The 27,798-nt window shown below is 48.2% G+C and overlaps 1 protein-coding gene across 1 annotated transcript in view; it reads left to right on the plus strand.

Annotated features, from left to right (window-relative positions):
* LOC144827835 (chromaffin granule amine transporter-like) overlaps positions 1-27,798 on the plus strand; it is a 548,688-nt gene that overhangs the window by 398,231 nt on the left and 122,659 nt on the right. Inside the window, exon 10 of the mRNA XM_078686001.1 lies at positions 22,222-22,300. Within this exon, the coding sequence (XP_078542127.1) occupies positions 22,222-22,300 (79 nt within the window). The remainder of the gene's footprint in view (positions 1-22,221; positions 22,301-27,798) is intronic.

Consider the following 27,798-nt stretch of genomic DNA (forward strand, 5'->3'; position numbering starts at 1 on the left):
TTGAATCCAGTGGCAAAGTGAGCATGGGACTCACATCTGAGCATACCCTGCCACACTTATGGCGGCCAAAAGCGGTATAAAAGGGGGCGGTGATGGACGGAGCATCTGAATCAATCAAACACTCACACCCAGTCAAACGATCTGGGTTTAATCCATCACCATTCTTTAGCCCACTCTGCCACCCCAGTTCAGACATGGCTATATGCAAATCAGTCTGACCCTGTGCCTCATGGGATCAGTCCAGCCCGAACTGCCAAGCCATGCCTTCCCAGGACCTGAAACAAGCTTCAGAGGACCGGTTTCTGGCATTCCAGCCGTCTTCAGCCCGGCTTGCTTGAATCCAGTGGCAAAGTGAGCAAGGGACTCACGTCTGAGCATACCCTGCCACACTTATGGCGGCCAAAAGCGGTACAAAAGGGGGTGGTGATGGATTGGAGCATCTGAATCAATCAAACACTCACACCCAGTCAAAAGATCTGGGTTTAATCCTTCACCGTTCTTTAGCCCACTCTGCCACCCCAGTTCAGACATGGCTATATGCAAATCAGTCTGACCCTGTGCCTCATGGGAACAGTCCAGCCCGAACTGCCAAGCCATGCCTTCCCTGGACCCGAAACAAGCTTCCGAGGACCGGTTTCTGGCATTCCAGCCGTCTTCAGCCCGGCTTGATTGAATCTAGTGGCAAAGTTAGCAAGGGACTCACGTCTGAGCATACCCTGCCACACTTATGGCGGCCAAAAGAGGTACAAAAGGGGGTGGTGATGGACAGAGCATCTGAATCAATCAAACCCTCACACCCAGTCAAAAGATCTGGGTTTAATCCATCACCGTTCTTTAGCCCACTCTGCCATCCCAGTTCAGACATGGCTATATGCAAATCAGTCTGACCCTGTGCCTCAAGGGAACAGTCCAGCCCGAACTGCCAAGCCATGCCTTCCCTGGACCGGAAACAAGTTTCCAAGGACCGGTTTCTGGCATTCCAGCCGTCTTCAGCCCGGCTTGCTTGAATCCAGTAGCAAAGTGAGCATGGGACTCACGTCTGAGCATACCCTGCCACACTTATGGCGGCCAAAAGCGGTACAAAAGGGGGGTGGTGATGGACTGAGCAACTGAATCAATCAAAAACTCACACCCAGTCAAAAGATCTGGGTTTAATCCATCACCGTTCTTTAGCCCACTCTGCCACCCCAGTTCAGACATGGCTATATGCAAATCAGTCTAACCCTGTGCCTCATGGGATCAGTCCAGCCCGAACTGCCAAGCCATGCCTTCCCTGGACCGGAAACTAGCTTCTGAGGACCGGTTTCTGGCATTCCAGCCGTCTTCAGCCCGGCTTGCTTGAATCCAGTGGCAAAGTGAGCAAGGGACTCACGTCTGAGCATACCCTGCCACACTTATGGCGGCCAAAAGCGGTACAAAAGGGGGTGGTTATGGACGGAGCAACTGAATCAATGAAACACTCACACCCAGTCAAAAGATCTGGGTTTAATCCATCACCGTTCTTGAGCCCACTCTGCCACCCCAGTTCAGACATGGCTATATGCAAATCAGTCTGACCCTGTGCCTCATGGGATCAGTCCAGCCCGAACTGCCAAGCCATGCCTTCCCTGGACCGGAAACAAGTTTCCAAGGACCGGTTTCTGGCATTCCAGCCGTCTTCAGCCCGGCTTGCTTGAATCCAGTAGCAAAGTGAGCATGGGACTCACATCTGAGCATACCCTGTCACACTTATGGCGGCCAAAAGCGGTATAAAAGGGGGTGGTGATGGACGGAGCATCTGAATCAATCAAACACTCACACCCAGTCAAACGATCTGGGTTTAATCCATCACCGTTCTTTAGCCCACTCTACCATCCCAGTTCAGACATGGCTATATGCAAATCAGTCTGACCCTGTGCCTCATGGGAACAGTCCAGCCCGAACTGCCAAGCCATGCCTTCCCTGGACCGGAAACAAGTTTCCGAGGACCGGTTTCTGGCATTCCAGCCGTCTTCCGCCCGGCTTGCTTGAATCCAGTGGCAAAGTGAGCATGGGACTCACATCTGAGCATACCCTGCCACACTTATGGCGGCCAAAAGCGGTATAAAAGGGGGTGGTGATGGACGGAGCATCTGAATCAATCAAACACTCACACCCAGTCAAACGATCTGGGTTTAATCCATCACCATTCTTTAGCCCACTCTGCCACCCCAGTTCAGACATGGCTATATGCAAATCAGTCTGACCCTGTGCCTCATGGGATCAGTCCAGCTCGAACTGCCAAGCCATGCCTTCCCAGGACCTGAAACAAGCTTCAGAGGACCGGTTTCTGGCATTCCAGCCGTCTTCAGCCCGGCTTGCTTGAATCAAGTGGCAAAGTGAGCAAGGGACTCACGTCTGAGCATACCCTGCCACACTTATGGCGGCCAAAAGCGGTACAAAAGGGGGTGGTGATGGATTGGAGCATCTGAATCAATCAAACACTCACACCCAGTCAAAAGATCTGGGTTTAATCCTTCACCGTTCTTTAGCCCACTCTGCCACCCCAGTTCAGACATGGCTATATGCAAATCAGTCTGACCCTGTGCCTCATGGGAACAGTCCAGCCCGAACTGCCAAGCCATGCCTTCCCTGGACCCGAAACAAGCTTCCGAGGACCGGTTTCTGGCATTCCAGCCGTCTTCAGCCCGGCTTGATTGAATCTAGTGGCAAAGTTAGCAAGGGACTCACGTCTGAGCATACCCTGCTACACTTATGGCGGCCAAAAGAGGTACAAAAGGGGGTGGTGATGGACAGAGCATCTGAATCAATCAAACCCTCACACCCAGTCAAAAGATCTGGGTTTAATCCATCACCGTTCTTTAGCCCACTCTGCCATCCCAGTTCAGACATGGCTATATGCAAATCAGTCTGACCCTGTGCCTCAAGGGAACAGTCCAGCCCGAACTGCCAAGCCATGCCTTCCCTGGACCGGAAACAAGTTTCCAAGGACCGGTTTCTGGCATTCCAGCCGTCTTCAGCCCGGCTTGCTTGAATCCAGTAGCAAAGTGAGCATGGGACTCACGTCTGAGCATACCCTGCCACACTTATGGCGGCCAAAAGCGGTACAAAAGGGGGGTGGTGATGGACTGAGCAACTGAATCAATCAAAAACTCACACCCAGTCAAAAGATCTGGGTTTAATCCATCACCGTTCTTTAGCCCACTCTGCCACCCCAGTTCAGACATGGCTATATGCAAATCAGTCTAACCCTGTGCCTCATGGGATCAGTCCAGCCCGAACTGCCAAGCCATGCCTTCCCTGGACCGGAAACTAGCTTCTGAGGACCGGTTTCTGGCATTCCAGCCGTCTTCAGCCCGGCTTGCTTGAATCCAGTGGCAAAGTGAGCAAGGGACTCACGTCTGAGCATACCCTGCCACACTTATGGCGGCCAAAAGCGGTACAAAAGGGGGTGGTTATGGACGGAGCATCTGAATCAATCAAACACTCACACCCAGTCAAAGATCTGGGTTTAATCCATCACCATTCTTTAGCCCACTCTGCCACCCCAGTTCAGACATGGCTATATGCAAATCAGTCTGACCCTGTGCCTCTTAGGATCAGTCCAGCCCGAACTGCCAAGTAATGCCTTCCCTGGACCGGAAACAAGCTTCCGAGGACCGGTTTCTGGCATTCCAGCCGTCTTCTGCCCGACTTGCTTGTATCCAGTGGCAAAGTGAGCAAGGGACTCACGTCTGAGCATACCCTGCCACAGTTGTGGTGGACAAAAGTAGTACAAAAGGGGGTGGTGTTGGACGGAGCATCTGAATCAATCAAACACTCACACCCAGTCAAAAGATCTGGGTTTAATCCATCACCGTTCTTTAGCCCACTCTGCCACCCCAGTTCAGACATGGCTATATGAAAATCAGTCTGACCCTGTGCCTCATGGGAAGAGTCCAGCCCGAACTGCCAAGCCATTCCTTCCCTGGACCGGAAACAAGCTTCAGAGGACCGGTTTCTGGCATTCCAGCCGTCTTCAGCCCGGCTTGCTTGAATCCAGTGGCAAAGTGAGCAAGGGACTCACGTCTGAGCATACCCTGCCACACTTATGGCGGCCAAAAGCGGTACAAAAGGGGGTGGTGATGGATTGGAGCATCTGAATCAATCAAACACTCACACCCAGTCAAAAGATCTGGGTTTAATCCATCACCGTTCTTTAGCCCACTCTGCCACCCCAGTTCAGACATGGCTATATGCAAATCAGTCTGACCCTGTGCCTCATGGGAACAGTCCAGCCGGACTGCCAAGCCATGCCTTCCCTGGTCCCGAAACAAGCTTCCGAGGACCGGTTTCTGGCATTCCAGCCGTCTTCAGCCCGGCTTGCTTGAATCTAGTGGCAAAGTTAGCAGGGACTCACGTCTGAGCATACCCTGCCACACTTATGGCGGCCAAAAGAGGTACAAAAGGGGGTGGTGATGGACAGAGCATCTGAATCAATCAAACACTCACACCCAGTCAAAAGATCTGGGTTTAATCCATCACCGTTCTTTAGCCCACTCTGCCACCCCAGTTCAGACATGGCTATATGCAAATCAGTCTGACCTTGTGCCTCATGGGAACAGTCCAGCCCAAACTGCCAAGCCATGCCTTCCCTGGACCGGAAACAAGTTTCTGAGGACCGGTTTCTGGCATTCCAGCCGTCTTCAACCCGTCTTGCTTGAATCCAGTGGCAAAGTGAGCATGGGACTCACATCTGAGCATACCCTGACACACTTATGGCGGCCAAAAGCGGTATACAAGGGGGTGGTGATGGACGGAGCATCTGAATCAATCAAACACTCACACCCAGTCAAAAGATCTGGGTTTAATCCATCACCGTTCTTTAGCCCACTCTGCCACCCCAGTTCAGACATGGCTATATGCAAATCAGTCTGACCCTGTGCCTCATGGGAACAGTCCAGCCCGAACTGCCAAGCCATGCCTTCCCTGGACCGGAAACAAGCTTCCGAGGATCGGTTTCTGGCATTCCAGCCGTCTTCAGCCCGGCTTGCTTGAATCCAGTGGCAAAGTGAGCAAGGGACTCACGTCTGAGCATACCCTGCCACACTTATGGCGGCCAAAAGCGGTACAAAAGGGGGGTGGTGATGGACTGAGCAACTGAATCAATCAAAAACTCACACCCAGTCAAAATATCTGGGTTTAATCCATCACCGTTCTTTAGCCCACTCTGCCACCCCAGTTCAGACATGGCTATATGCAAATCAGTCTAACCCTGTGCCTCATGGGATCAGTCCAGCCCGAACTGCCAAGCCATGCCTTCCCTGGACCGGAAACAAGCTTCCGAGGACCGCTTTCTGGCATTCCAGCCGTCTTCAGCCCGGCTTGCTTGAATCCAGTGACAAAGTGAGCAAGGGACTCACGTCTGAGCATACCCTGCCATACTTATGGCGGCCAAAAGCGGTACAAAAGGGGGTGGTGATGGACGGAGCATCCGAATCAATCAAACACTCACACCCAGTCAAAAGATCTGGGTTTAATCCATCATCGTTCTTTAGCCCACTCTGCCACCCCAGTTCAGACATGGCTATATGCAAATCAGTCTGACCCTGTGCCTCATGGGAACAGTCCAGCCCTAACTGCCAAGCCGTGCCTTCCCTGGACCGGAAACAAGTTTCCGACGACCGGTTTCTGGCATTCCAGCCGTCTTCAGCCCGGCTTGCTTGAATCCAGTGGCAAAGTGAGCATGGGACTCACATCTGAGCATACCCTGCCACACTTATGGCGGCCAAATGCGGTACAGCTCTGGAACACAAAGACTACTCAAGTGCTCCCAACTAATTAAATGCAACAACCCCTTATAATCAGTTACTTTGCTGCCCTTCATCCAACCTTCCAGTACGCGTGAGTACACATTCACACACTCCATCCAAGTCTCAGACTCTATCTTCTTAGAGTTCATAAACTGCAATCTGTACTGCTCTGGAGTAAGTCCATACCTGAGACATAAGGCCTCTTTCATATTGGGGTAGGTCATGGTACCTGCTAATTCTAAGGGCTCTAGAGCACTCCTCCCAGAAGCCTTAAAATGTTTCCACAGGCCCGACCCCCAATGCTGTTCAGGCACGCTATTCATTCTCAATGCAATCTCATAAGAAGTAAACCAGGCATAAATATCCTCACTCTTATGGTAATTCTGTACCGGATATTTTGGAATATATACTTTACCCCCCTGCACTGGCTGTGTGCTGCCACCATTTGAACTGGAATCTACCTCCTTGGCTTAAGATCCAGTTCTCTCATGCTCAACTCATGAGCCAAAAGTAATTTCTTTTCCTCCAGGACACGGGCATTTTGCTCTCCACCGTTGCCCTCTCTACTTCCAATTACTTCATTTTCATCTTCATGACTTCCAAGTCATATTCTCTCACTCTTTGATTCTCTGGTAACACTTCCTGGGTGAAGCCCCTACTGGAATGGTTGCTACCTGGCCTTGAGCCTGTTCTGCTCACAGGCAGATCTGTGATTTGGAAACCATTACCTGTACTTGCAGTATTTCCCTCTTGTGCCTCCCAATGGACCTTCAAGATTCTCTGCAACTCCTCCTTCCGGTGGTTGCTCTTTATAGGGCACTCAAACTTGTGGCAGAATTTCCTAACCTGCTCAACTTTGTATGAATACAAATCCTCAATGCAAAACTCTAATTCTGCCTCCACACTGATTGCCTTTCCTTTCAGAGACATGATGCTTAGAAGAGTTACTCAAAAATAGACCAACCAAAAAAAAAAAAACAGTAGTATGCGGTGGCGTAATGGTCTGCACTCACTAGTGATGTACTCCATTCACTGTGGGTCTAGTACAAATACAAGTTCAAATCCCACCGCTGACCAACAATGTTAGAACTGGGGCTCTCTAGTTGGCAGAGGTCCAAATAGGGACCCTTGCTTCTAGTCAGAGTAAGGAGGAAACACTCTTTAGATAACCTCTGCTCACCCCCTTGGTAGCTTGGCTCAAGCAGTCAGGCTTATCCAAACGCAATGTGTAAAGTATTTGTACCAACACTCACAGTAACACAGTGAAAACACTGCAAACTGACTCCACAACAGTTTAGGAAAATAAAGGTATTTAATCTAAACTACACAAGACAAAAACGACAAAAATCCAACATACACAGTTCAAGAATATGGTTGCGAAAGAGTTCCTAAGGTTGCGATAAAATAATCCACAGTTGCGTGATAAGTTCACAGTTGCATCACGTTTGGCCAACAGTACCTTTTAAATGCGTCAAAGTTCCAAAGCAGAAGCTGGTGCTATAGAAAAGAAGCAATGCGTGGCTCCTGAGACCCTGGGGTGGCGATACGACTACCCTGCTGCAGCAGCGGGCATGTTGCGATGAATCCGATCTGTATGGGGAGGAAGGCGATAACTTGTATGGATTCCGGTGCATAGGTTCCGTAGGAGGTTTGTTCTCGCAAATGCCCGATGCAATGATCTTTGGAGATGCAACGATCTTCGGGGCGACGATGCAGTAAGGAAGTAAGTAATCGTTTATTTGTACATGATTAATTACAATCTTTACAAAGGATAAAAACATCAGTAGATACGTGTAAAAGTTTATTTGTACATAAGAATAAAATTTGGTTAAGATATATTCTTAGTAATCCTTAAATCATTACAATGTCATCACAGGCTCTTAAGTCTTTTTCCTGTTAAATAAAGAACTTTACAACCTGGCAGTTCAATTTGTGTAGTTAGGGTTGAAACACAGTTTTACAGCCTGCCTGCAAGTCCGAACACTATGTAGTTTGAAGGATGGTCGTAATAAGTTGTACCTCAAGTCCTTTAGTTTAGGACAGATGCAGATGGCATGGATAATCTCCTCCTTGCCGTTTTTACACAGGCGACATTGCTGTGAGAAGTTGAACCAGACGACCGCATGATTTACGAGACGCCGTCACTTTGTTCGCGGCTATTACAAAACTTAATTCCTCAAAAAATAAGGGAAACTTGGTATACCTTGGAATTGTGATAACTCAATGATTTTTTTAAAATACTCGAGTCTCAAGCTAGAAGACCATTGCGAAGCTTTATTAAATAGAGAATTCTAACAAGCCCTGAAGAAGTCCGGTCATGGACGAAACGCGTTGGCTATTAGTTTTAAGTATCTCTTGTGAATAAAGAATTTGTCTGCTGAAGAAATCTGACTTTTGAATTCTTGGGAGAATGTTTGGAAAGACAATGGAACAACATGTACAACGTTATTGATACTGAAATAATCAATGTTGAAGTGTGTGGGGTCACTTTGGTTTTTTTGCTGTGAGAAGTTGTTTCTCTCCCAGGGCGGCAGGTGTGGGAGTATAGGGAATACTCCCAGGCGTAATTTTAGAAATTTTTCTTTGAATTTTATTTTCATGCCAATATTGAGGTATGCTTGTGGTTGTATTCTTCCATAATCCCCCAGCGTAATCCAGCCTTGTGCTCTGTTTGACGATGCGTGGACCAGCAGTGATCTTCCTCTCGCAGCTCCTCGATGCGATGGTTTCTGCAACAACACTCGCAGCGACGTGATGCTGTCCGCAAGCAAGAGGTGCGATGATATCACCCAGAAACGACAGGTTCTGCGACGACACTCGCAGCGATGGCAATCTTCCCGCCCTGGTCTGGTGCGTCCCGCAAACGAAGGACTTTGTAGCGGCAGGAATTTCCTCGCACTGTCGGGGATGCGCTCTGTAAGCGAGCGATGCGACAAAATTTGCAGAAAGTCTTTAAAAGCTTGGTTTCCAGCTTCCCAACACAGGTACAACTTCCAGAGGCACCACAAATGGCCCAGGCACTCTAGGAAGGACAGAACTCTCTCAGCAGAGTTCAGGGAAGCTGAAGATGAAGTCCTTTTGTTCTTGGGACTTCAAAAACAGGGAGCCAGCTCTTCTCAGGCCCTTGGAGATTCCTTCAAGACAGGGGGCACAACACCAAGCAAAGTCCTTCCCCTCTCTTTGGCATCAAAACAACAGCAGGTCAGTCCAGCAAAGCAACAGCAGGACAGTTTTCCTTCTTCAGTTTCAGCTTTCTCCTTGGCTGAGGTTCCTTCTTGATTCCAGGATGATCTAATTTCCGGTTGCCAGGGGTTTGTACTTATACGCCTAAAAGTCTTTGATCCTTTTGTGCAGGAGGGCTCTGAGCCCGGTCTGAACCAGTTTTGGGTGTTCCTGAAGCACTTTGTTTTCCTGGCCTCTCCTTTCCTTTCAGATAGAGGGGCAGGGTCATCAGCCACCCAGCAGGAAGTGGAACCAGCATTGTGGAAGGCAGGCACAGCCCTATTCAGGCCCAGGTGCTATCCAGGAATGGCCCATTCAGACTCTGGGAGCCACCCAGCCCCTGTCACACACAAACCAGACAGTCAATTCACAAACAGGCCAATGCCCACAGAAAGGTCAGGCAAGAGTAGAGCAGCTTTCCAAAAGTGCTGTTCTCAAACATAGGATTTAAAAACAACCTTTCCTAAAAATGTGTTATTAAGTTCTGAGTTCAGGGATACCAGACTGTTATGTCCTATCTTGCTCCTATGGGAAGATATGCTGGTAGCCACTGTAGCCAGGATTCCCCATGATAGCCTATGGGGCAAGATAGCCTTGCAATAGTGAAAAACGGAAATGGCTGTAATTCACTACCAGAGCATGTCACCCGCACAAGTACATGCTCTACCTTTCACATACACTGCACCCTGCCCATGGGGTTACATTGGGCCTTCCATAGGGGTGACCAATGTGTACAGAAAGGGGAGGGTTAGGCCTGGCCAGTGGGGACACTGACCAGGAGGATATGGCAGTTCTTAGACTGCAAACAGGCACTGCGGTGGCACGCCTGAGACACCATTTTAGGGCTACTCATGTGGGTGGCACAATCAGTGCTGCAGGCCCACTAGTAGCATTTGTTATCACCAGCCCTGGCACACTCAGTGCACTCTACTAGGGAATTCTTGGTGACACAAATATGCCAATCATGAATAACCAATCATAATAACAATTTACACAGGGAGCACTTGTACGTTGACACTGAACAGCAGTGGGAAAGTGCCCAAAGCATTTAAGCCAGCAAAAACGAAATCTAGCACAGCATCAAAAATGCAGGAGGTTGAGGCAAAAAGATAGGGGTAACCCACACCAAAGATGCCAGGTCTAACAGAGTTTGTGTGTGTGATGCCTGGTCTGAAATGTACAATATTGGAGGGTCTTTGTGAGGGGCTGTTAGACCTGGCACCTTGGTGTGGGTCTCCCTTCCATTTTTGCTATTGCCTCATGTGATTTTGCTGGTGATAGATGCTTTGGGCACTGTCCCACTGCTGTCCAGTGCCACAGTGCAAGTGTTCCCTATTGTAAATTAATGTATGAATTAGTGATTCCATGAGTGGCTTGTTTGGTTTACCTGTCAGACCGTAGTACGGTGCACCAGGAGTTCAAAGGCCTTGTAAACCATTTACTGCTGGTGGGCTTGCATCACTGGTTGTGCCACCAACAGTAGCAGCCTGTAGAAATATGTCTAAGGTCTGCCATTGCATAGCCTGTATGCAGTCTGGTACTGCCATGTTGACTGGGCACGTGCACCCACTTGCCGGTCCCTAAACCTTCCCTTTTCTTCTAGTCAGACACCCCCATGGTAAGCCCAAGGGCAGGGTGCATTGTAAGTGTAAGGTAGGACATACCCTGGTGTGTGTGTGTGTGGCATGTCCTAATAGTGAATTACAGCCATTTTAGGTTTTCACTATTGTAAGGCTACCTGTCCTTTATAGGCCAGAATAGGCAGCTTGATTATTACATCTTATAATCCTAACTGACTCAGGGAACACAGTAGAAATTTGAGTTTAGTATGCCTGAACTCAGAATGATAAAATACATATTTTAGTGAAGTTGACTTTAACATTCTGTGTTCGAAAATACCACTTTTAGAAATTAGGTATTTTCTTGTCTAACTATCCAAGCCTACCTCTGCTAGGTTGTGTATTCCTTGCCTGGAGTTTGAGTGACATAGGCTGGGGGATTCCAGGATATAGGTTGAGTCAGCCCAGTGGTGAATAGAGTGATCTGCATCTAGATGGGAGGAGGGAGTTGCACCTGGGACCTGAATAGGGCTGTGCCTTCCTTCCACAATGCTGGCTTCACCTCCTGACGGGCGTCTGATGTTTCTGCCCTGCACTGTGAAAGTAAAGAAGGAGTCATGTAAACAGAGTGCTCCAGTACTGACAAAGGCCCCTCTGCCCTCAGAGTACAAAGTATTTTGGGTTATAAGTATTGGGACCCTGATCCCAAGAACTTAGATCACTTTTGGATAAACAAGAAGAAACCTTTGCTGAGGAATGGAAGCAGAGAGACTGAGGAGAGACTATCCCTAAGCTGAAGTGCTACTTGGGGGATTGGCCTGCAGTGGTTGCCTGACTGCCAAAGAAAGGAGAAAGGAACTTTGTGTACTATATTTCAACTTGTGAAGGATCTCCAAGGGCTTGGAACAGAGCTTGCTTCCTGCTGAAGTCTCATGGACAACAGACTTCACCCACCAGCTCCCCAAGAGTTCTCTGGAAGTGCCTGCAGCTGTACTGGACTTTTTGTGGACTTGCGTGTCGCAAGGAGCTGGAAGCGCGACTCAAGATCAAGAATCGTGTTGCCAAACTGCTGCTGCCGCTTCACAACACGAAGCGCCTCGCATTGCAGGAGAAGAGGATCGATGTTGCAGCAGATGCCATTGTATCACCTGAATAAGGCTGTATCCTCCCTCCACAATGCTGCCTCCACCTCCTGTGCTACGTCTGATGTCTCTGCCCTGTACTGTGAAAGGATAGTCATGTAAACAGAGTGATCCAGGACTGACCCGAACTGGTTTGGACTAGGTAAAGGGCCCTCTGCTCACAGAGGACAACGGATTTTGGGGTATAAGTATTGGACAAACAAGAAGTAAAATTTTGCTAAGGAGGGGAACCAGAAGAAACTGAGGAGACTATCCCTAAACTCACATGCTGCTTGGGGAATTGGCCTCCAGTGGTTGCCTAACTTCCAAAGAAAGGAGAAAGGACTTTGTTTGCTTTGTTCAACTTGTAAGGATCTCCAAGGGCTTGAGAGAAGATCTTGCTTCCGGTTGGAGTCTCAGGGACAACAGACTTCAACCACCAGCTCCCAAAGAGTTCTTTGGAAGTGACTGCTGCTGTTTTGGGCCTTCTGAGACACTGCGTTTCACAAGGAGCTGGAAGCGTGACTCAAGAGGGAGAAGCCTGCCGCTATCGCAGTCTCGGCAGTCGCTCCATAGATGACTCTGCTGTAGCTGTCGCATTGCACCGCATCAAGATAAACGTCCTGCAACCCCAAAGAAGCGTGTCACAGCCACTGCCGTCGCATAGTGGATGTTGCTGCTGTAGCTGGCGCATTGCAGCGCATCAAGAGAAGTGTCTCGCATTGAGCAAGAAGGCGCTCACCGTCAGAGCTGCTGTTGTCGCATCACGGAACAGGGGTGTTGCCCGTTGCAGTTGTCGCATCGAGCGAAAGCACCTCGCAACATCGGAGAAGCGTGCCGCATCAGGAAGAACTTGACATCTTTATTTCTTTGCACAGGATCTTTGCCGCATCTCCATCTCTCCAACACTTTTGCTGTAGAAGCGTGATGCATCTTAAGGTACATTGACTCAAAGTGTGCCATTTTAAGATCTAAAGAGAACTAATCTAATTCTACTATGTTAAGTACAGTATTGTGGATTTTCGTTGTTTGTGGTTTTGTGTTAAATCTATATAAAGAATCTCCTATTTTTTATATAAAACCTGTGTGTTGTCCATCTGTGGTGTTGCCGCCTGATTACTGTATGTGTTCACAGATGCTTTACACACTGCCTCTGAGAGAAGCCTATCTGCTCGTGCCAAGCTACCAAGGGCTCCTCAAGCCCGAACGTCTCCATAAGCCACACAACCGAACTCCTCTGGACCGACCACCGCTGCATCCACTTCACATTCCAAAAACCCACCAGACACCACCGCACCCACCAGATCCCCGCTGTGGCTAGAGAAAAATCACAGAAGACCAACTACATGCAAACCTTGCTCTCAGCCCACCCACCGAACCCTCCAACACCGACGACGCTGACCACAGCCTCAGACGCTGGATCGAGGACTGAGCCCAACCCCTCGCCCCACTGAAGAAACCCCCCCACGGACACACCAGCAAGAGGGCCAGCTTTTTCACCCCAGAACTCTTAGCCTCTAAGCAAACCTGCCGAAAACTAGAGAAGATATTGCACAGTGAACAATCTCCGGACAGCCATGCAGCACACAAGGACGCCGTCCGAAACCAACACCACCTCATCAGGGCGGCCAAGAGGACCTCCTTCAAAGACTGCCTTGACGACAACGCACACAATAGCAAGGAGCTAGCTCTTCAACATTGTGAAGAAACTTTCCAAATCCAGCTCCAACACCAACGACTTCCCGCCCTCCTAAGCCCTGTGTGACTCCCTTGCCACCTTCATCCACCACAAGTTAACAGACATCCATGACAGCTTCAACACCCAGACAGCCCAAACAGACAGCAACACAGCAGACCCTCCGCACAGCATTGACCACGACCCCCTACTAGCCTGGGCCAGCGTGAGCATCGATGACACCATCAAGACCATGTGCACAATCCACTCCGGCTCTCCGTCAGACCCATTCCCGCACCACATCTTCAACATTGCACCCCACCTGCCCAACATCATCAATCTCTCCCTCGAGACTGCAACCTTCCCAGAGATCTGGAAACACACTGAGATCAAGGCCCTACTCAAAAAAACTAAGGCAGACCCAAGAAACCTCAAGAACTTCTGACCCATCTCTCTGCTCCCTTTCCCAGCCAAGGTCATCGAGAAAACCGTCAACAGACTGCTAACCTGATACCTCGAAGAAAACAAAATCCTGGACCCTTCCCAGTCAGGGTTACGCAGCAATCACAGCACCAAGACTGCCCTCATTGCTGCCACCGACGAAATCAGGACCCTGCTGAACAACCTACTAGACCACTCTGCCGCCATCGTCTACCATCGCACACTACGCGCAAACCTCCACATAGCAGGGATCTGAGACAAGGCTCTGGATTGCACCACCTCCTTCCTCTCCTGCAGAACGCAGAGAGTCCACCTCCCCCCATTCTGTTTCAAAGCCTCCGAGATCATCTGCGGCATAACCCAGGGTTTCTGCCTCAGCCCAATGCTGTTCAACATTTATATGGCCCCGCTCGCACTCGTAGCCCGACAGCACAACCTCAACATAATCTCCTACACCGACGACACTCAGCTGATCCTCTGCCTCACCAAGGACCCCATCACCGCCAAAGCCAACCTCCAAGAAGGAATGAAGGCGGTCGCCGACTGGATGAAGACCAGCGGTCTGAAACTGAACTCGGACAAGACGGAGGTCTTCATCCTCGGCTCCAACCCTTCAGCCTGGGATGACTTCTGGTGGCCGACGACACTGGGGGCAGCCCCGACACCCATCAACAATGCACGCAACCTGGGAATCATCCTCGACTCAATGCTCTCAATGACCAAACAAGTCAACGTTGTCTCCTCCTCCTCCTGCTTTAACACCCTCTGCATGCTCTGCAAGATCTACAGATGGATCCCGACAGATACAAGAAAGACAGTCACCCAGGCCCTCGTCAGCAGCAGACTTGACTACAGAAAGGCCCTCTAAGCGGGAGCTCCGACCAAGCTCATCAAATGACTGCAATGCATCCAAAACGCCTCGGCACGACTGATCCCCGACGTACCACGCAGTCGACACATCACCCCATCTCAGAAACCTGCACTGGCTCCCCGTCAACAAGAGGATATCCTTCAAGCCCCTCACCCACACACACTAGGCACTCCAATAGACCACCCCAGCCTACCTCAAGAGACGGCTCTCCTTCTACATCCCCAACCGCCAGCTATGCACCGCCGACCTCTCACTCGCCACCGTCCCATGCATCTGAAGAACAACCACCGCTGGGAGATCCTGCTCCCATCTGGCCGCCAAGACATGGAACACTCTGCCACTGAACCTACGACAGACCCAAGACCTGCATACCTTCAGGAGGATACTAAAGACCTGGCTGTTCGATCAGTAGCCACCCCCCCCCCCCCCAGCGCCTTGAGACCCTCACGGGTATGTAGTGCGCTTTAAAAATTATTGATTGATTGAAGGGTGTGGGCAGGGGTTATTTTATTTTAGGAGTGTGCCCCCTTACCCTGACTAGAGGAAAGGGTCCCTATTTGTCACAAGTACCAACTTGTGCCAACTAGAGACCCTCAAATCTAACAAGGGCCTAATGTGTGAGTCAATGAAGAAGATGTCCTGTGTTAGAGGTCCTATGCCACAGGCTTTGAATGCTATGCCCTGTGTGAAAAGTCCTATGCCTTATGTTATTAATGATGGGCCAAATGTACTACAAACTGGTTGCAAAATACTGCTTGCAATTTGTTACCAGTATATTTGCAATCATTGTTGTATTTTGCAAACTGTTCTCTGTACTAATAGGTTGGTTTGCAAAATACCAAATTGTAGTGGGTCGCAATTTGACCTACCTCATGAATGTGAATGTTGTATTCCCAGTGGCATAATGCAAAATGATTTGCCCCCCCTAGAGAATGTGATGAGGGACCCTACCTTGTTTTCCCATATCGCATAGATATCGATGTCATCCTAGGGCTTAATGGGACCCTCAGAAGGGTTGGGGCGAATTGAAGTATTGGGGATTGCCTGCATCGTGCAAGCTGCAGGGATCTGTGTTATGCTCTTGAGTAAGGTGCAAATTCCGATCCACTATATTCCGTAGCCATTACAGGGATGGTGACCTGCTCGGGTCAGCAGACCACTTTGCTATTGTTTGCATTACGGCCCATTCTCCTTGAAACTAAATGGTATGCAAAAAAAAAAAAGAATCAAAAGTTCAATTAACATTTTTTAACAGTAGGCAGTGGTTGCTGGATCCTGTTTGGCAACCAGATTCTGGTCACAAAATATTAATGCATTCCATTCCAAACACGCCCCTACCAAATACCGATTTGTTATGTACTTCAAAACACAAATTGTGATTTGTTAACATGTTACAGAATCGTAATTTGCCTTTGTTACAAACCAAATAACCTGATTTTGCAAAAAAACCTTTCCTACATCTGGCCCAATATCTGGTATGCATCTTATGAATTTGAGCCCCAGTGTGGCTGTGAGGTGTATTTCGTGTGGGATGTCCTACGGCAGAGTTCTAGTGTGAACAGCTATGTGGGAAATTCTATCAGCAAGAAAAGGCATAAGGTCCCTGTTTGATAGACCAGTCCTTCATGCAGATCCTATGGGAAAAGTTCTATATACTGGCAAAGAGTGAATGAGAGTTGATGCGTGAGAGAGTTGCCATGTGTGAGAGTGCCTGTGAGAACCCGCAAGTGAGATGTACCATGTAAGTTCATGGGTGAGACTACTGTGGAGCCTTAAGAGACATTTATGATGGGCTCAGTGCACAAGAGATTTCAAATTCCACTTTCCATGAGAGGTTTAGCGTGAGAAAAGACTGAGCGATTCAATCCAGATAATGTCCTAAGTGCTTCATGATTGTTTTATCTCCGACATCAGTCATCTGCTGGAGGTGGCTGGGCTGCAGGAGATGACGGGACCGTACAGAGGAAGAGTGAGTGTTTTTAGGTCTCGCCTTAGCAGCACACATGCGCTGGTAGGCAAAAAGACCTTTAGCAATGGCTTTGGCTTTTCAGCCAAAAACGTGCATGCGTTCCATTGCCTTCAAAGGCAACGCCTGCACGTGTGGCGATTCACTTGTGGGAGCGAGCTGCGCCATATGGTAGCAATTATCACATCCGCAAGTGAATTGTGTAGGCCCTCCTCATCCCCCCTGCTGCTGCGCAATGCGTGAGCGCCAACCCTGCTGCTGCGTGAGGCGAGCTAGCTTGTTTTCATTTAGAAGGGGAGATCCTTGCCTCTGCTTTAAACATTTGGTACCTGTGCTGCAACACTGAAACAACTTTTGCTGACTGGTAACTTTAGATTCTCAGACCTTTTGTGTTCTTGAACATCCATGAAGTGTTTCTCTTTTTATCTAACCTTGATTCGGACCTTGAAGTTTTGTATTTTCTGTTTGACTGAGCTATTTTGTAGTTTGGTACACACACACACCACCTCCCTCAATTTCCCATGAGCTGTAGACACATACCATCTCACAGGCCTTCTCCCAGCTTCACTCCTCGCCCCTTCTCACTTTCCCAATTCTTCCCTTTCCCACCCTCTCTTCTAGCCCGCCCACACTTCTATCTCACTCTCTTTATCCTCTAGCCCCTTTCCCACTCTTCTTGCCTCCCCCAACGAGTGGGGTGCAAGGGTGCTCCGGTCACTAATGCATGCACAAAAAATGGCCCCTGGGCTCCCAGAATGGGCAGAGTAACACAGAGGTATCTGGGGTGCAGTTGATTCCTCAGATCACTGGTCCTTGGTGCCACTGCACCTGTCGCACTAATCATAGAAGAGCACCTGGTCACACCGGCCGCACTCTCCTCCTCTCACAAAACTATCTTAGACCCTCAACATCCACTTGCCAGTCCTTTATTAGAATCCCGAAAGCCCTCTTCAAGGTTCTGTAAAAGCATCTGTATGCCTGTCAACCTCTTCGAGGCACTCTCACTGCTCCTCCTCCTGCTCTTTCTAACAACTACTATCATGCCCTTCTCCCATAGTCTTTCAAAAACACTTTCAAGACCCTTGTGATCCAAAACCCAAGCGCATCACAGCATTATCGGCCCCTCTTCAGCCACCCTCACCCCTCCTCTTCCAGCAGCTCTCACACCCCAGCTTCCAACCCTCATGTCTCCTCCATGTACCCTCACAAACATCTGAGACCCAGCCCCTTACAAAAGACCTGAAACCCCTCACCTAACCACTCACAGTCCTCCTCTCAGACCTTATCCCAACCCCTCTGCAGGCTCCACGAAGCCCCTCTCTCGGCCTCTCACAGCCGTCTTCTCAGCCCACCTCACAGACCTTACCAAATCGTATCCCCAGACTCCCCGAAGCCCCTCTTCCAGTCACAGACAGCCCTCCTCTCAGCCCCCTCTTACAGACCTTATCCCAGCGCCTCTCCAGGCTCCCTCGGAGCACCTCTCGTGGTCAATCGCCAGCTCTCCATTCAGCCCCCTCTCACAGACCTTATCCCATCCCATCCCCAGGCTCCCTCAAAGCACCTCTCCTGGCCAATCACAGCTCTCCATTCAGCCCCCTCTCACCAACCTCACCCCATCCCATCCCCAGGCTCCCTCAAAGCACCTCTCCTGGCCATTCACAGCTCTCCATTCAGCCCCCTCTCACAGACCTTATCCCAGCGCCTCTCCAGGCTCCTTTGAAGCACCTCTCCTGGCCATTCACAGCTCTCCATTCAGCCCCCTCTCACAGACCTTATCCCCTTCCCATCCCCAGGCTCCCTCAAAGCACCTCTCCTGGCCAATCACAGCTCTCCATTCAGCCCCCTCTCACAGACCTTATCCCAGCGCCTCTCCAGGCTCCTTTGAAGCACCTCTCCTGGCCAATCACAGCTCTCCATTCAGCCCCCTCTCACAGACCTTATCCCCTTCCCATCCCCAGGCTCCCTCAAAGCACCTCTCCTGGCCAATCACAGCTCTCCATTCAGCCCCCTCTCACAGACCTTACCCCATCCCATCCCCAGGCTCCCTCAAAGCACCTCTCCTGGCCAATCACAGCTCTCCATTCAGCCCCCTCTCACAGACCTTACCCCATCCCATCCCCAGGCTCCCTCAAAGCACCTCTCCTGGCCAATCACAGCTCTCCATTCAGCCCCCTCTCACAGACCTTATCCCATCCCATCCCCAGGCTCCCTCGAAGCACCTCTCCTGGCCAATCACAGCTCTCCATTCAGCCCCCTCTCACAGACCTTACCCCATCCCATCCCCAGGCTCCCTCAATGCACCTCTCCTGGCCAATCACAGCTCTCCATTCAGCCCCCTCTCACCAACCTTACCCCATCCCATCCCCAGGCTCCCTCAGAGCACCTCTCCTGGCCAATCACAGCTCTCCATTCAGCCCCCTCTCACAGACCTTACCCCATCCCATCCCCAGGCTCCCTCAAAGCACCTCTCCTGGCCAATCACAGCTCTCCATTCAGCCCCCTCTCACCAACCTTACCCCATCCCATCCCCAGGCTCCCTCAGAGCACCTCTCCTGGCCAATCACAGCTCTCCATTCAGCCCCCTCTCACAGACCTTATCCCAGTGCTACTCCAGGCTCCCTCGAAGCCCCTCTTTTGTTCCCTTCCTCCAGCTCCTTGGCTTTTTCCCACAGAGGGTGGAAGGGGGAGGGACTGGCTGGAATGCATTTTTCATCCAAGTCTCTTTCTGTGACCTTGATTGCCCCCAGCAGCTGCTCCCCCAAGGAGCTCCCTTTGAACGATGCTTGCTGGGCGAAGCTTGAGAAGGGCCCAGCTGTAAACAGCCCCCCTTTACAAACGACCCTCCACCACTTTTACGGCAAGCCCCAGCATGCAATGCTGCCAAGGCATTCTTTCCGCTTTCAGCAGCACAGCCCCTGCACCCCTTATCTTTTCCCTCAAAGACAACAGCTGCCCCGCTGCTACATATTAATGTGACGTTGCTAAGCATTGCATCTTTATAAGCCCCTCCCCCAGTCGACCTTATCTTGGTTGTACCCCTCCCAACTACGGAAGGGCAGGGGCAATAGGTCGCGCCTTTAGTTATCCAGCACAATATCCTTGGTGCAACAACATCAACTGTTGCATGGCTAAACACTTATAAGGTCCCAAATGCGAGACCTATTGGCTATGCCAATGCTTGTTTGTATATATAGAGAGGATGAAGGAAATGTATGGGAGCTAAATAGTGAATGTTTGTCCCAAAAACTGCATGCAAAAAGTGTCAATGTGTATGTATGCCTGTGTGTCTCTCTATCTCTCGCCCTTTCAGTCTCTTGCTGTTTCTCTCCTTCTAGGCCTGAAAGGACGTCTTGACATTGAGTGTGCTATTCCTAACAAGTTCTCTACCCACCTTTCTCTGATTTTCTGTTCCGTGCAGTCTGCAACTTTGCCCTCCATGCAAAACTTCGTTGGCTTTGAGGTAATCTGACTAGTAGTACTATGTCTAGACTTCTAAAGGTTAGCTGATTGGCCTATAACCATCAGCAGCTGCCTTCGTTGGGTTGAGAGAAATGAGTAGGGTTATGGTGAATGTTGAGTGCACCAGTGAACCCATGTCATTGGTACACCATAACTCTGTGCAACTTTAGTGCACGGTCCAATTAAAGTTATCCAAAACTACAGCCAGTAGAATGTATTAGGTAATTGAAATTTGAGAACTGAAAGTAGGTTGTCTCTGGGGACATGGACTCATATTTTATTTTATTGTTTAAATATTTGTATTTGCATTTCCAAACCAAAGAAACATAGTAAGCATGTCACATCAGAATGTCCATCACATCCTACCCTTCCTCCACCCGCCACCCACCTCCCCCGGCAATGGACTCATATTTTCGCACTAAATAAGCAGACATTCATCAACTGGGATTGTGCATGTGTGGCTAGGGACTAGGGTGTTTTTGTCAGAATATATGTAGCAGCATACAAACGTGTGTAGCAAAGGTTGGTACTAGGTAGTTACTTTGCCCTGATTCTCTCACTGTAATGGCCATAAGTTGAATGAGACATTCTTGAGGCCAGGCCCAATCTGAGGCTTTCTTTTAGCTCCATTGTAGTTGTGTTGTATTCCAGTTCCAGCATGACCACTTTCCTTTTGCTCTACTGAAGTGCTAGACCGACAGGTATTCTAAGTTCCCTGACCGTAGCTGCCACAGTCTGGGCACTATTATCAATCTCCACGATTTTTCCTCATTTATTGGACCCATCATCTTCGTTTAACCATGTCAGCCATAACAGACATCCAAAAAGGTAGGGTTGTGCTTTCTTCTTCCGCTCCCGCTCCCACACCTTTGAACCCGGATCTCTATATCAGTGCTCTAAACTTCATTCATCTTTGCAGCATTCTTTGGGCATCATCTGACGATTTGCTCAAAACAGAGTGGGCCAGATGCATCAAGCATCCATTTTGCGATTCCTTATTAGCGAAAAATAAGGAATCGCTAATAAGGAATAGCAAAATGGAATGCATCAAGCAATCACTACAAAAATAGCGATTCCTTAGAATTCCTTAATTGCGACTCACAAATTGGGAGTCGCAATTAATGAATACCTCCCCATACATTCCTATGGGCCTACAGGCCCATAGGAATGTATTGGAGATTGCATGAGCAATTAGCGAGTACCAGTAGGTACTCGCAAATTGCTCATGCAATTTCAAGGGTGCAAGGGTGTCAAAATGACACCCTGTTGCACCCCTGATTTTGATCTATGCACATATGTTGCGCACACACATGCCCTTAGGGCATGTGTGTGCGCAACATGAAACTTTGAAATATGAACAAAAGTGCATTTTTCAAAGTTTTTGCAAATTACCATGAAGTTGTACTTCGTGGTAATTTGCGTGCCCTATTAGCGAATTCGCTATTTTTGAAACTTTCATGCATTGCATTTAAGGAATCTCAATTTGAGATTCCTTAAATGCAAACAATCGCAATGTAGCGAATTCTCTATTTCCGATTTTTGCATTTGGGATGATGCATCCCAAATACAAAAATACCGGTCGCAAAGGGGCAGATTCTGAGAATCTGCCCCTTTGCGACCGGTTTTTTGCTTGATGCATCTGGCCCAGTATGTTGTGACCCAACCCTATTCCGACCTATGGGACTGTAGTAGTGTGTCTATTTCAGATGATGATAGACACCCAGGTTGAACTGTGGAGAGGAGTTTTGGGCTCAGGAACCTCAGATGCTTTGTTTTGGAGTGTCCTGGACACTGACTTGAAGCACTGAGGGGTTTCAGACCCTTTAGGGCCAGATCGCATTGGAATTATTAGGATTCCGCCCACAGCTTACGTTATCACCATAAGACTGCTTTGATGTGTCACTCTTTTTCATAGTCTGCCAGGTGACCATGTTGCACTAAGTGTACCTTTCCATTTTGAGCGTACATGTATCTCTCATAGATATACAATATGACTATTTTGAAGTCTGTTTTTGTTTTCTAGGTTTGGCCCTTCAGCAAGCAAGGGTGTCTAACCTCTTTGGCACCAGCCATCTTTGGAGTGCCGACACATTAATGTAACATATGGCTATTTTCAAGTCTTTTTTTGTTTTCTAGGTTTGGCCCTTGTGCCAGCAAGTATCTCTTACCTCATTTGCACCAGCCTCTTTGGAGTGATGGCAAATAAAATGGGTCGGTAAGTGACTCCTATAAGTTTAATTAACTGTGATGATGTCAGATACAGACAGGGCATCCTTTTAAATCACTGAGGGGATAGAATGGAGGGTTTATTCATACAAAGCAATGGCAGGCTAAGCACACATTGTGGGGAACCTGCTCATTGAAACTACGGCCATACTGAATGCATACAACAGAAGTGGTGGAAAGGCAACGTGGAAATACCACCCAATAAGTGACAATCTTTATCTCCGAGTGTAGATATCCTGGGGGCAGGGGCAATTATTATTTTAAATGGTGAAATTATGTACCTGAATCATTAACAATCCCTTTGAATTTTCCAGCTAGAAAACAGAATGTTCATGATGTCATCAATTTTCATGAACATTTAGCAGTACTATATATAGACCTACTTCTTGCAGGGTTGTTAAGGCAGAGAGGTGAGTAATAAGCACTGTTTATGTTAGAAACAACCTTTTTTTGGCCTGTTCACCCCCATTTATTTTGTGCTGACTGACACTGGCGGTAGCTGACTCTGACTGTGCCCTGGGCTCTGCTAGTCAGGCCCAGGGCCAGATGGGAGGCTTAAGGAAGAAATTCACAGACGCGAGTAGGTGTACTTTATGGAAATACGCAATACTCTGTGTTTGGTTTAGTTAACTCTTACTGTTCTGCAGGAATTACAGCCATGATGGAGTTTTAGAGAGTGTTGCTTTCTGGGACAAGACTATGCCACACTTTGGAGGAAGTTGTCATGTTTTGGGGTGTTGCCCTGCTCCTCATTGGACAGAGGTGCTTCCCTGCTTGTCACCAGAGAACCTCGGATAAATATGTGGGAGGCGCAGAGCCCCTCAGTTCTACTGCATGAAAATGCAAGAAGAAGGAAGATTGTCCTACTGGAATCATGAACTGCACCCATGGGCCTGCCTGGTGAAGACTGCGCCTGCTGCAATATCTGGGACTACAGTTCTGAGGACTTTGCCTTGCTCCAAGAAGAAGAAAGGAGTGGACTCCCAGCAGTTACGGGTTAACAGAGCTTAACTGACCCTTCTCCAGCCAGAGTCCCCCCCCTGGATTGTGTCCAGTGGAGTTTTAAGGGCTTGACCAAGAGCATTGTGGGAATTGAGGTTCAACCTTGCCAAGGACCTTTTAGGAAATTTCAGACCCTCGGATTTGTGTTTTGGACCCTAGGAACCCACTAAGACCGCTACAAGTTTGGGAAAGGTTTTGGAAAAGCTCCATAAGGGGACAGACTCGACCGCGAGGGCCAAGCTGGCCACCTTTAACCTCAAACCCACCCGGATTCCAGATTTGTCCCGCTGAAGAGCTCCAGAAGTCAGACTTCCAGGGTTTGATCATGAGCTTTCAGAAAGTCAAGCCGACTAAACCTTACAGAGTCCGGACTGGCAGAGAGCATCAAGGGCACCTGGCAGAAAAATCTCCAGGAAAGTTTCTAAATGGGAAGGTAACATTTTCACCCAGGCCTCATGTGTGGAGTATCTGGGTAGAGCTGAATCACTGTCGACCTCAGACTTTGACTTTGTACCAGTCAGGCACGACCAGATGTCCAGAAGTTGCTCCATTGGTTTCTAAGCACTAGAAAGTGTTTATTCTTTAGTAATCCATATCTTCGGTTCCCTACATTGAATTGTGATAGTTTTGGTGTCATTTTGACGATAACAATATTCCCTATTTTTACTAAGTGGTGTGGGTTTTTTATTGTGTGTAGTGTCTTACTTATTTACTGTAATGGTGTTTTTAAAGGCTTTTCATTGCGGTCTCCTAAGTTAAGCCTTATTGCTCGCTACCAGCTACCAAGGGTTGAGCAAGGGACTCATTTATAGAGACCCTATTTAGGACCCAGTACCATGTTGGTGGGCTTATTGCTGGTGTTAAATGACTACCTACACCGCCCAAAAACCCACCTTCCAACCGTATGCATTTCTAGATGTTCTAGCTACAGATTCACACTGTATCTACGGCTAACCCAACTGTGCTCGCCTGCTTTTGCAAGTGCTTGAAAGAAACTTGGGGTGCAAAGCCATACATAAAAAGCTGTCCTGTTTTAGCCTCTCAGGAGGCAAAGAAGTCTTGATCTTTAAGGATTTTGAAGTTTCTGTGCAGGTTGCCAACCTAGATTCTTCTTCGACTTCTTGTTCTCTAATAACCTGTATTTGCATAGCAGTAGCATATATGCCTTAAAAACTGTATGACAGCAACTCTTATCACTATCTTCCCTTTCATATCCGACTGTTATTTCACCCATTTGGAACTATGTTAGTCATTTGACAGTATCCCTGCCTGGCGCATAGTCCCATTTGAATTACTCACTCTCCTGATATCACCCCCCTTTTTGGTGTAAACCACCCAGCGCCAGATTGCTCCTCTGGTTGGGATGGGGCTATGTAGCACCCTATATGTTTTATTCTCCCCAAACCCCTTTCTAAAGTACATAACCTAAGCCCAGGTTGCTTACCAGCTTCCTGTGGTTGTTTGCTTCTGAATGATTCTACAACCATGTACACACCATGGTTGATTCACAAAGAGCCTTGAGGAGTTTAGTCAGTGTAAACTGTGCGCTCTCTATCTTAGACACTTCTTTCCCTCACCAAAACCAAACTAAAAAGCATTGCGATCGTGGAGAAAATAACATCACCTCTCTGGTCGCTTACGCACGACATCACATCTCTTCATAGATAGGCTCATAAAACTCTCTTCCATCGACTCACTACACACATTGTGGCCTGCAGTCTTTCTTGGGTGGAATAAATTGTCAACTTCACGACACTAGGACCGGCTGGTCCAGTATTTAAGCGTTTACAAGCGATTAAGTTGCTTATACCCCCTTGGAAATCATTTTTCTTCATGTTTTTTATTGGAATATTTTTTGGTTGTGATGTAAGTATTATAATTTTTTGTAATGTTTGATGCAGAAACGTTTTTTAGTGTGTAAATAATGTTTGTTTTTTGATGTATGTACAAAGTGTATTTAGTCTTGTAAATATTCCAATACGTAGTCCTTTATTCTGTTATGATTTTTTGAAAATTTGAAAAAAAGCATAAAATGATAGACACTGAGTAATGCTGTCTAAGGGTGGTTACAATAAACTGGTTTCTTACCCTTCTTGAATATTGAATGAGTAATTGTGGTGTGGGCACTGTGTGTTTTTGCTCCTCGTGAACATGGCAAGAGACAACAACAGTAGACAGATGTTTATAAAGGATCAATACTCACAGCATCTGAGCTCCAGCTATGAGCGAGAGCCTCTTTCTTGGCTAGAGTTCCGATGCTCTTGGAGTGGGTTGGCTGGCAGGCTGATTGAGTCCACATTCCACATTGTTTTTAATTTTACTAGATATGCAGGGGAATATTATCAAGAAACGGTGTTAACATTATCGCCGCTTTAGCTGCAGAAAAACATTATCGCCGCTGTAGCTGCAGAAAACTGCAGCTAAAGCGGCGATAAGGGGCTAGATAATATGCCCATGTTAATTCCCATAGAAGCCCAGGTTCTGGTGTGAACCTGGGCTTCTATGGCTATTCTCTACTTCATATTATCAAGCCCATTATCGGCGCTTCAGCAGCAGTTTTCTGCCGCTAAAGTGGCGATAATGTTAACGCCGTGCTTGATAATATGCCCCAAAGTCTCCTCTTCTGCCTCAGGCAGACTGCAATATCCCACAGGATCCCAATGGCTTAGTGGACTGTGGCTGTGGAGATGATAATGTTTAGAACGTCTTGGACTGCCACCCATTCATGGGGTTCCTTTGTAGCACCCTTTAATTGCACACTGCCACTCATTGTACCTTTGGTAGAATCACATTCTCCCTACTCAGTGCCTACTATGTTGGTGCATGAGGTTGAGGTAGGTGTAGCATAGTTGTTATGTTGACTTACAACATGGATAGTTGACGGAGGGGAAAAGATGTGTAACTAATCAGAGGAGGTGAGTGTTAAACTGTGGAATATTTTGCCAGGTTTTTTATGTTGCTTTGACTTTTGAACTTGCATATATTTGATTCAAATGTTATTTTCTAAATAAACTGAATGATTGATTGATTGTGCCTGAGATTCAACTGTGCTAGCTTCAGTCAAATTCCACTTGGGCAATGGCATTGTATGGATTGCCCTTCAGTACTTCCTTGGATGTTTCTCATAGTGCTCTTTTCTTCATTGAGGTTCTGTTACATTTTCATTAAGCACAGTCCTCAAGTCCAGGAGGGCACAACTTGGTTCGGCAATTTTTTTTGGGAATGCTGGGTTTATTGAAAGGTTTAACTATTATAGTTAGCATTGTTCCAGAGTTAGTGAAATCAGGTCTGACTATGCAAACGTAATACTGAATGTAATCTAAGGCATGCTGGGATGCGTTTCTGCACTGCATATAAAGAGTGCAGCTCCCACAAGTCTTTCTGTGTACCTGCACAATTTTCAGTGAGACAGATTTGTTGTTGGTTTAGGTGGTGTCTTCTCTTGAAAGGTCATCTAGGGAGTTTGCAGCACTCTAATACTGCATCAGGGGTATTTAGGTCCCACCTCCTAGAAGTACATGTGCTCTTTGTTGGCTTCCTCGTCACTCTTTTTTGCTTGCTTCTTACTTATTAGCTTGTGAAAGCTTTCTTTCATATCCTTGTGTTTGTCCCTCTAGTGGAGCGTGGAGTTCTTCCACTGCTGATTTTTCAGGAGCTGGATTTTTCTTTTTGTTTAAGCACTCCACAATAGTGCATGTATTTTCCAACTGTCTACTTAGTGTGCCTCTCTTCCCTTCTATTTTGACTGTATGCCTTTCCCCTTCCCGCACCTGTATACGTTTCCCCCACCCCATGTTCCACATTGCTCGCTCTTCCCATTAGTTTACTTATCTCCCTGAACACACTGTGTTGCTTCCCCTGGCTGTGCTGTGCTGTCTTGTTGCTTCTGCCCCCCACCTCTGTGTTACTTCTAACCACTTTCCAGGTACTTACCCACCCCTGTCCTTCGTGAGTCCATCACTCCCCCTGCTCTCCATATTAGTTGCACCCCGGACTCCACATTTTTAGGTTAAAGAGCTGAGGGACACCTAGTGTAGTTTCAGTTTGAAAGGGACACAATGACACCTAGAGTCCCCAGAACTACAATCACTGCCTGGGGTGTCACAGTGGAGGAGATCAGTCCCTCTGCTTCTTTCACCAAAGAGCACACTAGACCCCTCTCGCACGTGACACAAGCTGTGTTCCTACCCTCACAGAGACGCTGCTCAGTGATGTAAGAGTGTTTGTGAGCACTCTAGTAGTTAGGGGGTGGAGTTGTGGGAGGAACCGGATAGGGAGGGGTCAAGGAGGGAAATGAGTAGAGTAGGGCCAAGTAAGGTAGAGACGCATGAATAAAAATCTACCAGAGATACATAGTCCGAGTCTCATTTATGACTCACGACTCGACAGCTGGCGACGAGGGTGGGATTTCAGCGCATGGCCTGAACGCGCTATCTCCAACGAGTAGCTCTCATCCTGTCCCGCCGCGTGTGCGACCTGGCCGAC

This window comes from Lissotriton helveticus, chromosome 4_1 (genome assembly GCF_964261635.1).
Source record: "Lissotriton helveticus chromosome 4_1, aLisHel1.1, whole genome shotgun sequence".
In the NCBI taxonomy this organism is placed as follows: Eukaryota; Metazoa; Chordata; class Amphibia; order Caudata; family Salamandridae; genus Lissotriton; species Lissotriton helveticus.